Below are 11,131 nucleotides of genomic sequence, written 5' to 3'. Positions count from 1 at the left end.
GCCTCTCACCAGGGGCAACTCCAGACTGAGACAGAGTCCAGCCCCTCTCCAGGAGACTGGTTCTAGAGCCGAAGCCATGCGTAGAGGTGAGCCCGACTATATCTAGCCGGTACCTCTCAACCTCACGCACTAACTCAGGCTCCTTCCCCACCAGAGAGGTGACATTCCATGTCCCTATTGCCAGTCTTGGCAGCCGGGGGTCAGTCCGCCAGGGCCTCCGCTCCTGGCCGCCACCCGGCACACATCAGAACATTAGATTAACATTAATGAAAAAAGACAAACCGACAGGAAAGAAGCTAAATGTTCTGCAACCCAAACACACATGTAGACAAGAAAATCTGAGGGCTTCTCCTCAGCCGTATTAGAAAAGACTGAAGTTTAATAAACACGACCCAGGGTCTAGATCCGAGCTGTGGAGATGTGCTTGTATAAAAACTAGACAACATCAGCACAAGTTTACACAAAATATATGAGGGAAATGTTGGGACAAAGGTTCCAGTAGTAACACACCATCATTTTTCTTGTAGCCAACACGTACCTTTAGCTGGCTAGCATAGTGACCTAGCTTGATCTTGAGCAGAAAGCCGTCCTCTCCTCCCTGGACCTGGGCTTTCTTTTGGAGCTCGGCCACCAGATTATCCAACAGACGCTTGGCTTTGGTTTCCTCTGCTGGGTTATCCAACTCCACTGAGTCCCTGTGAACGGTACCATTGTTTTTAAACTGTTAATAGAATGCACAGCCTTCACCAACACTACTCACTGATCCAGGTCTGGTTTGTTATATAAACACACACAGAAACACTGATTACAGTTAGTTTTTATTTATTTATTTACTGAGTATCGTGTGTGTGACCCTATTTTATGTACATGACGTTGGTTAATATTGCCGTTTTAAATGTGCCATCTAAATAAAGTTGGGCAGGACTGGAAAGAGACTGGTGTAATTCTGCATACCAGAGTTGGCTTTCAATCCACTGGGCCAGGTAGTGCCGCACCTCAATGGGGAAGTGCTGGCCGTACAAGGCCTGCATCTGGTGCAAGGCATCACCCTGCAGCTGCTGGGCCTGGATCCACATTGCCATGGTTATCCTGTGAATCCAGGAACACAGGAGGAAAAAAGGCCAGGTCAGCAGATTAGACAGAGTGAAAAGAACAGCAATTAGCAACTAGAAAAAGTTGCATTTCCAGCGAAAATGCAGTGTGAATGCCGTGTAGTGGAATCTGCTGAAAACAGCTGAAAAGCAGAATTATCTGCTGAAAAGAGGTGTAGAAGCAGAAATGCTTGCTGAAGATGGCTGTATGTGAAAGGGTACAATGAAGAGTGTCAAGAAAGCAGATTACATGCAAGCAGGGAAGATGTGCAGCATCTGTCACATGTAGGACTCGAACCCTTGCTACCAGATCTCACGGCAGCTGCGCATCCGACTGCGCCAAACCAGTTCTGGTCTCAACCAAAGACATGATGAGAGAAAAAAAATGTGCACTGTGCAGAAGAAGCTAAATTATGCTGAAAAGAGGTGAAAATGCTGAATGTTCAGCAAAAAGATAAGGAGATAAGGAACCTGAAAATTGTGTTGAAAAGAGCAGAAGAGACTAAATATTGTGCTAAAAAGAGGTGAAAAAAAGCTAAAAATTGTTCTGAAAAGAGGTGAACCAGCAGAATTTTTTTGGTGAAAAGAGGTAAAGAACCTGAAGTTTGTGCTGAGAACAGTTGAAGAAGCTGGAACTTTTGAAAATGTTGCTAAAAAGAGGTGAAAAAGCTGAAAAATGTGTGGAAAAGAGTTTAAACAGTTGAAGTGTTAACTGATAATGTGGTCCCATTCAGCAAAATGGGCCAAAAAATGGCATAAAAAGCTTAATATCTCAAAAAGTATAAAAGTTATGAGCACCAAAAGATATAGCAGGCATTAGCAGAAGGAGCAGAACAGTTTAAAGTTTGAATGGTGAAAATCGGCTGAAAACTGAGGGAGGAGTTAACCAGCAAAGGTTGGAACAACTAGAATATGGTAGAAGAACAAAGAACTAGAAAAAGTTGCATTTCCTGCGAAAACTGCTGTGTGAATGCCATGTAGTGGAATCTGAAAACAGCAGAAGGAGAACCTGCTGAAAAAACACTGTGTAGAAGCTGAAGTCTTTGCTGAAAATGGCTGTCTTTGAAAGGGTACACCAAGCAGCGTCAATAAAGCAGAGTACATGCAAGCAGGGAAGATGTGCAGCAAATGTCACATGTAGGATTCGAACCTTTGCCACCAAATCTCACGGCGGCTGCTCAACCCATTGAGCCAAACCAGTTCTAGTCTCAAACAAAGATATGATGAGAGAAAAAATGTGCACTGTGCGGAAGAAGCTAAATGGTGCTCAGAAGAGGTGAAGAAGCAGAATGTTCAGCAAAAAATGAGATGAAGAACCTGAAAATTATACTGAAAAGAGAAGAAGAGGCTGAGATTTCTGCTGAAAAGAGGTGAAGTTGTTGAACTTTATGCTGAATAGAGGTGAAGAAGCTGAAAACTGCTGAAAAGAGAAGAAGTGACTGAAATTTGTGCTGAAAAGAATTGAACATTTAAACTTTCGGCTGTAAAGAGCTCAAGGAAATCAAACTTCTGAAAAGAGCTGAAGAAACTGAAAAGAGGTAAAGAATCTGACGTTTGTGCTGATATTAGCTGAATAATCTGGAATTTGTGCTGAAAAGAGGTGAAAGCACTGAAAATTATGCTGAAAAGTGGTGAAGAAGCTGACATTCTCGTTGAAAAGATCTGAAAAGGTTGAACTATTAACTGAAAAAAATGTTGCCATAAGCGGGATTTGAACCCCGGCCTCCCACTCTGAGAATAGGTGCTCATCTCACTGAGCTAAAACATGGCTCAGCCCGGGAAGCAAAACTGGTGATCACGGCATTCACACAATAATGACAGAAGAGGACCGGGCGAGCAACACTAGGCAAACAATATCAGCTGATGCCATATGACAGATACGTTACTGATTTTCACACAATGAAATGCAAAAAATATATCCTACAAATAATATGAGTTAAGTCCATAAGTTGGACAATAATACATTCCATGTTATTTTGCCTCTGTACACTGTAGCAGTGGACTTTAAATCAAACAATTATGACGTGACTCAAGTGCAGACTGAAAGACTGCACTTGAGTCACTCAAGGGGGTTTGACAAAAGTATTTTTATAAGAGTTCCAACTTCCAGAGGATTAAAAGTAAAACGCTTTGACAAACAAGCACGCTAATACTGAAGATGAGGTTCATTACTTGGGTGAACAAGCAGTCAGTGACTACCCTAAGCCCCATGGACATCAAGTGCTTAGTCTCTGAGATGCTCTGTCAGGCCTGCAGCCACTTCCAGTCTGTGCTTGTCTGTAGGTCTCTCTGCCCTCACTTTGGACCACAGTAACTGAAAAGTATGCGCTACTGGGTTGAGATCAGGTGGCTGACTTGGCCATGGGAGAATATCACATTTCTTAGACACTCTTACGTTGCTGTTGTGGTATGCTTTGCTATGCTTATCCATTTGCATTATACAAGTAATCTAGTAGCATCCACCCTTCCTGTTCTTGAGTGTAACCAGTGGTTTGCACCTTGTTGTAAATGTTCTGTATTCACATTCATGCCAGTGTCTAGACCTGGGTGATAAAACCAAATAATTATTCAGAAAACATGGTCAATATATATAGTCAATAGAGCCCATCCCATCCCTATTTTGACAGACAACATGAAAGCCCAACGACAATAGTGCTGCACAAATCATTCATGTGTTTGAAGTAGAATTGGAGCCCTGTGAGAGTGGAGGAGGAGCAACCGGCAGCTAATGTTCCTAATGTTTGGGCTGCTACACAGTGGTATGTTAGGACTGAAGTTTGTTTCCCCAAAGCCAGGTAACGCCGTTATAAGACAAGAATGGCAAACATCGGCTTTATGCAGCTCATTAAAGTAACTGACCTGCGTAGCTCTGTGATCATTAACATTTCTCTCACTGGGCTTTTCCCCACACACGTGGAGGCTAGAGACGCTGCTGAACAGCTGTTTTCACTACAACATTGGATCCATATGAGAGTCTCACTGCCCACGTCATTAACCACACTTTATGTTCTCTCTGTTCCCCTTGGAGAATAACTGGAGTTAGAGCAGGGCGATATGGCCAAAAATATTTATCATGATATATATTTGAAAATTTGCGATAATGATATAACTGACGATATAATTGATGCGAGACAAAATACAACTCCACAACATTACTAGCGCAAAAAGACAACCTTCCATTTATTTTCACTTAAACAAGAAGCTGGTTTTTATGTACATTAAAGCTTTATAAAAATGTAACAGTGCAAATGCAAATTCCTTGCTGAAAGTTTAACCAAAAGGCATTTCCAGTAGAAATGGGCTGACATATCCTGAGCATAACCATGTATAATATCCACTGAAGTTAAAAAGAGGTGCTTTGCAACATTAAACTGCAGTGTGCAGTACGTATTTTTCGGACCATAAGGTGCACGGGAACTTCTAACTCCGTTAAATGTAATAAATTTTGTTTTCATGGATGCCTGGAAGTTAAACTTCATAGTTTCACCTGGTAAAGCAGCAATGCTGATCGTTTTATTAAAGATGAAAGAATTGAGACAGTTTTTAACTCTCAGTGATGCTGCAGTGTTCGTTTGACCTGAAGCATACGGAGTTTAGGACCCAGATTACTCCCAGATTTAAGAGCATCTTAGTCCGACAAATACGACAATAACGACGGCCGCTTGCATGTTCTGCAAAAAAATGTGCTTTGTTGTGTATCTGACGGACAAACACCAAACCAGTTCCACATCACTGAAGTTGCACCATTTTTACAAACCAATTCTGGTTCATCTGTTTCACTCAACAATCGGCCATGTGCATGAAAACAAAGGCACTGCGCATGCGCGTTTTACTCATATTCTATCGCGATATTTCATTTTCCTATTGTTGCTTAACATTATACCGGTATTACCGTGAACGGTATAATATGGCCCAGCCCTAACTGGAGTGTCTGTTTTGTTTATGTTTAAAGAGTTATTGATCTTCTACTGAGGAGACAAAATATGTTCTTTTTCCTCCTTTATCTATTTGTGGAATTGTTCCCCAGCAACTTCAAACTAGCCGTTTTTACACCAAAAACAATACACTATCAGATTTTTTGTTTAATAGCTACTTTATTTTATTGGAACAGACCAAAATACTCCGTTTTCCGGTTCATTGGTGTTCTTCTGAAACACATGAAACTTTTGCCTAATCACAATAAATAATTTTGTTTATTATACATACACCGCTGTTATTTATTTAAAATACAGTAGTAATACATTACTGTTGATTTATGTATGTTCATGTTCAACCTCTGACAGAAAATAAATAATGTTTAAACCAAAATTAATCTTAGATCTTCCCATCTCAGGAGTAAAAAGGGACCTTTAAGTGTGACGGAAATGATGATTTTTTTTTTTTTTTAATGTATAAAAAAAATAAAATAAAAAAATACATGATAATTTTCCACACAGGCCTTCCAGGCCATTCGCTGAGGTGCCAAATGCATTTATTTTTTTTTAAGAATTTACCAGATCGCTGATTTGGCCACTCTTAAAGTTTTATCTGCCTTTCTCATAGGTTTATCTGTTCTTCATTCTCCCTAATGATGGGCTCCTTCACTTGCACTGACAAATGTTTGGACTTCAAATTAAAAGTACCAATGTAAAGATACGAAAAGCAAGTTCAAAAGTGCATTCAACTCCAGATATGGGTTACCTTATATAGCGACCAAATGAAGGTGTTGTGTCAAAAAGTGATCTACTGCCAAAAAATGATTCCCGTTGGCCTACAACATATGAAATATGTGTCAAATGTATCCCTCATGAATGATATGAAGTAGGCACAATCAGTTTTTGGCAGACTGGCTTTTATACATCCTTTATTTACTCAGTTAAAAAAATAAAAGTCTCATTGACATTAAAAATGACTTTTTCCAAGTCATTGGTCTGTCAGAAATTGCAACAAATATAACAATACTTCTCTAAAGATATTTTAGATGGCCAAATGTATAATATGGGTGAAATAATACACAAAAACACTTAAAGAACAGGTAATTTTTCAATTTTATATATAACTACTTTGTAAATCCTGTTTACTTAAGTCTACTTACCAACATAAGTAAAGACATCACACATGGAAAAAAAAACGTTGGAAATCAGTTTTTGGCACAACAAAGGAACAGGCCTTATCTGACCATGAAACTGCTAATCAGACAGTTTTTATGAGCTTTGCAGATGAGCTGTTAACAACTCTGGGGCATGCATTCCCGAAAAATAAGTAAAAACTACGATTCCAATTTTCCTCAAAGAAAATGACAACATTAAAAAAGAAAAACATCTTTGATGTAAACAATATGAGCTCACACCCCCAAATCAGTCTGACTGGAACTTTCTAAGAAACATATGACTAATTTATCACTGAGGCATTGCCTTGTATTACCAACCAATGTGACGTGGACGACAAGATAATGAACCAAAGCGTGTGTTTAAAAAATAAAAACAAGAGTCAAACTGAGCGGAGAACAGCGGTGGTATCGACAGAGCCATATGTTTACATCCTTGGCACTTGACTAGCGAGCGGAACAGGGAAGTTTAACAGATAGCTTAGCTTGCTAACTTAAGTGTACATTCAAAGCGGCTCGCTGAAGCCTGAAACCGTAAATATGGCGCGAGTGTTGCTGAACAGATGCGACTATAGTGAATGAAAAGGTGTTGAGTTTACGTTGGCTTCGTTATTTCGGTGTGGCCAACGCTCTATTACTTTAGCAGGCTAGAAAAGGTAAGCTACTAGCTAGCAAAGTAAGGAAGCTTGCAGCTCCACCAAAACTTCGCTCTCATGCGCTACAAGTAGTTAACTGCTCCGACTATAACTCACCTTTTACAAGACTGCAGCACTCCTTACCGCAGCACCATTTAAAACAGCGGACAACACACACTGAAAACTTTTCAACCGTACGCAGGTTGGCTGACATACATGTCACATCGCCAAATTACGTTACTTTATCACCTTCTGCTTTCTGGTAAAGCAGCAGTTGTTGACCCGTATAATAAACGAATACGCATTTAAAACAACTTCCGGTGTCGTATTTCAAAATAAGAAAGTCCATAGTAATAAGTCTAATAAAAATTTCAGATTTCATTGTATTTCCTGCTGTAGTTTATCATGAATTAAACAATTTGTTTTAAGCCTAAATACAGCTACAACATTCATCATTTCCGGTTGTATTTACGCTAACTTCAAACATATTTGCCAACTCCTGCCATTTCCAAGAACAGTCCCACCTGCATCCCGCACGCGGTTAGGTACAAACACGGCTGCGCGAGCCTTAAAAATGGTTTTAAGGATTAAATCTGTAAACGGAAAAGAGGAAGGCGGCACTTTGGGGCAGTGGTGTGAATGTGCGTTAATATTCACCTTTATTTATTTCACCTACAATTCAAGGTGAGCTAATTGTACATAAATACCTCTTATAAGAAAGCTGCAGTTAGTCTATTAGTTCCATTACCGAGACTGGGACATGATATACAGAACATAAACAATCCTTGTTAGCCAGTAAGCTGAGGCACCTGGTTACGTGTATAAATGTTCAAAAGAAATGTTTTCCACCGCTGCTCGGGCTTTTATGTGGCCATGTAGAGTCTGAAATTATTACCTTTCATGCTGTTATTTGATTAATGGCAGATTATGTAAATACCTAATTGTGATGTTTATTTTTACTCCGTGACCTTTAGTACTGAACGTCCTCTTCCTGGCGTCATTTTGACATGTAAAAATAAGTGTGTTTGACCAATTATGTCTTTGCTGTAACGATGCTTCTTGGCATTAAATCTTACACTGTTGGAAAGCCTGTTTATTTTATTAACAGGGACACATTTGTGGGTTGGTCCCATAAAAAATTGCCAGCTCTTCTCTGCCACTACAAAACAGCACATTTTTGGCTCATGTTTTGAGCTTCTAGTACCTCATGGGCTGACAATCAGGTGCCTGACTGTCAGGATCTATGAGCATGGACCCTGCTACAGCGGTCAGGTGGTGTCTGCCACGTTTGACTGATGTGGATAGGGCGAATGCCACACGGCAACTTCAATATTTTCTTCCAACAAATAAGTTGCTGCATTATTTGGAGTGAGCCCTAGTACCATCTACAAATTAAAGGTCAAGTTCCAATGGGAGATGTCAGGGACAGGCCGTGACGTTTGCGTCCCAAGAAGATAATTTCCTCCCTGTGTCAGTACTTGGGACCTGTAGGCAGTCTTCTACAGATTTGCAGTCAAGGATTGCAGGACAATATGGCCCACAGTCAGACAATCCAGAACAGACTACACGGAGCCAATCTTTGGCCTCACAGGGCTGCCAGGAGGCCTGCCATGACTGCCCTTCCTACTCAGGCCTGTTTGCACTGGTGTCAGCAACATGCCACTGGAAGCTGAAAAAGTGGAGGGATGTTATGTTCAGCACTGAGTCCAGATTCTGCCTACAGCAGTTGGATCACAGGGTCAAGGAGTACAGATGTAGAGACCGCTATGCTGAGCGCTGCATGGACACTTGTGGGACCAGTTTGTGTGTGCTGTTTGTGCCAGAGCGACCAACACAACCACATTGGCTGAGTCGAGACAAATAATGGATGAAGAATGGGATGATTAAAGGCTGACCGGCCTGCACTCAAAAAAGTCAACTAAGGCACGTGTTTGGATATAAAAACGATTGTTTAACATTCTTTCTCATTGCTTGTATTTGAATGAAAGAAATTAAGATCAGCTCTATCTCTGTGTTCACCCAATGAGAAGCAAGTACTTCCAAACAATGACTCTTCTATTGCTAACTATTGCGCACTCTCCACACAACAGCGGAAGGTCAAATCAAAGCAAGCAGGAACAAACATTCAAGGTTGTTAAGCTAACAAATCTTTAGAGATATTCAGAACTACTCTTTTTTTGCATCCCTAATATCCAGGTGTGGAGGTATGTAAGGACGACGCAAGAGCTCGTCACATTTCTCTCCAACTTTATTCTCAGCTTACTAAACTGATTTCACAAGGAGGCAAAACATCCCTTAGAACCCAGAAACATCATTCTTCCCATTTCCCTTCTCGCTGGGTGTGAGTGGAGTCCCCTGGTGGTCCGCTACACAGATTAAGCAATACATGTGTGTAAATATAGACCAGAATGTATGGATTTTTGTAGAAGTGATGAGTAAATCTAGTTATTAAACTTTTATAAGTTTATTCTTTTTTTTTTTTTGGCCTGTCCTGTTTGGCTCTTTTGCATCAGAATTGTTGTCTAAAGGCAAAGAAAGATGCCCAACGGATTTACTTTACCAAATTGACCATCCCAGCCTTGCCGTAATGGTCCATTTGATTCACCTTTTATTGTTTATTTTATTTTCACTTACTGAATACGGGACAGACTTGACTGGGGGAAAGAAAGAGGGAAAGAGAAACAGCTGAGAAGAGGGACGGGGGAGAAGGGCAAAAGACAAAAACCAACAGAATGAGCAGAAGAAAAAAAAGAAAAAAAATGCATATATCAATCACCTGCTGAGAAAGAAAAAAGAAAACAAGCAGAAGAGAACAAGAGTAATAGAATAAACAACATCACAATGATCTATGGGAATATGACAGTAAATACTAAATGTTAAACATTATTGTGCAGCACATAAGATCAACAGAACACGGTGTGCTTTGAGGTAGGAGCCAGAAAGGGTGTAGTTTGTGGGTGTGATCACCCGTGTGTACACCTGTGAACATGGACGCGCTTGTTTTTAAAAGGTTCCTTCATGTAATGATCTGCTAGAGGGTGTGGGGGGCCATAGCCCCGTCCTCCATATAAGTTTATTCTTAACAAAGCTGTCTCAACCCTGTGCTGTGCTTTTGTTTTCTAGAATTCTTCAGGTAAATTTTGCTGTCTCAAAGTGAGCGTGCAGAGAGGGTCTGACTATGTGTGGAAATCTGCCTATTGTTAGCCAGGCTACTGTTAGCCTCTGTGCTATAACTAAGCTAGACTATTACACTCCCCATGAGTGTTATATTCTAAATTCATTTAGCAGATGTTAGCCAGTTCTCAGTGCCCACAGACAACTGTGTCACCTGATAGACGGCTTATTTCATCATTTCAGAAGGTGGAGCAAACTGCAGTTCTCAGAAAGCAAAGAGTCCTGTAATTCCTGTCTAACTTATCTGCCACACCAGGGCTCTAGACTAACCTTTTGCTGTGGTTGCACTGGTGCGTCTTTCTTTTTTTCTGAGACACACCAGCACCAGTTAGGCACACCCAAATTTTTCAACCACATTGCTTAAAACCACAGTTTTACATGTGCACTTTTTGGGGGGAAATTGCTGTCCATACAGACACTATTAATTTGTAAATGGTTAACTAACAATCTTGTCAACACAAAGTTCTTTGTTTGGAGCACATTTCTACAAGAAAGATAAGTTACTGAAAAAGTGCTTGTGCTTAAAGAGCGTTGGCACTCTTTGGCAATATTGTAGACAATGTCAAACTTAATCATCACATTGGCCTCTGACGACCTGTTTGCTGCTGCCTGCTGCTGAAAGGCAGTGTTAGAGGGGACACTTGGGCAGTGCATTTATCGCAGCATATACTGTAATGTCTTTTCTGGATACACTGTGCTTTTTCAACGCTCAGAGATTGATGGCTCCGTGTCAGAGGTGGCTATGAACTTCAGACGGATCAGGCCTTAACAAAAAGTTATCAATAGTTCTTTTCATCTTTACTATTACCCACAGCTACCTCCACTTCTGCCGGGCCTAGGCTGCTCACTAGGGCTGGGTATCGTCACTGATTTCTATAATCCATTTGATTCCAATTCACGAGGTCCCGATTTGATTTGATTTAGCTTCAGACAGTCAGAAATATTATAGTTCTGATCATTTATCAGTACTGACACTGTGAGACTTCATCAGAGGTGTGAGCATCACAGCACATGCCTTTGTGTGAAAGTAACTGAGGATAAAACAGAAAAACATGAAAGAGATTTTCCAGTCCTGGCTTTTTATAGCAGGTAACCTTAAAAATATTCTGCAAGTTTGCATAATTTTAAAAAGTTTAAATTTCATC

The 11,131-nt window shown here is 40.5% G+C and overlaps 1 protein-coding gene across 1 annotated transcript in view; it reads right to left on the bottom strand.

The window, feature by feature from the left end:
* LOC102210707 (signal transducer and activator of transcription 5B-like) overlaps positions 1-7,109 on the bottom strand; it is a 46,930-nt gene extending 39,821 nt beyond the window's left edge. The window contains exons 1-3 of the mRNA XM_005752680.2: positions 6,930-7,109; positions 955-1,089; positions 539-695 (exon numbers count right to left, since the gene is read on the bottom strand). Coding sequence (XP_005752737.1) covers positions 539-695; positions 955-1,082 — 285 coding nt within the window. The 5' untranslated portion in view covers positions 1,083-1,089; positions 6,930-7,109. The remainder of the gene's footprint in view (positions 1-538; positions 696-954; positions 1,090-6,929) is intronic.
* Between the last annotated feature and the right edge of the window lie 4,022 nt (positions 7,110-11,131).

This window comes from Pundamilia nyererei, unplaced genomic scaffold, assembly GCF_000239375.1.
Source record: "Pundamilia nyererei isolate P.nyererei 1_Seehausen unplaced genomic scaffold, PunNye1.0 scaffold00372, whole genome shotgun sequence".
In the NCBI taxonomy this organism is placed as follows: domain Eukaryota; kingdom Metazoa; phylum Chordata; class Actinopteri; order Cichliformes; family Cichlidae; genus Pundamilia; species Pundamilia nyererei.
This window is presented reverse-complemented; position numbering and strand designations above follow the sequence as displayed.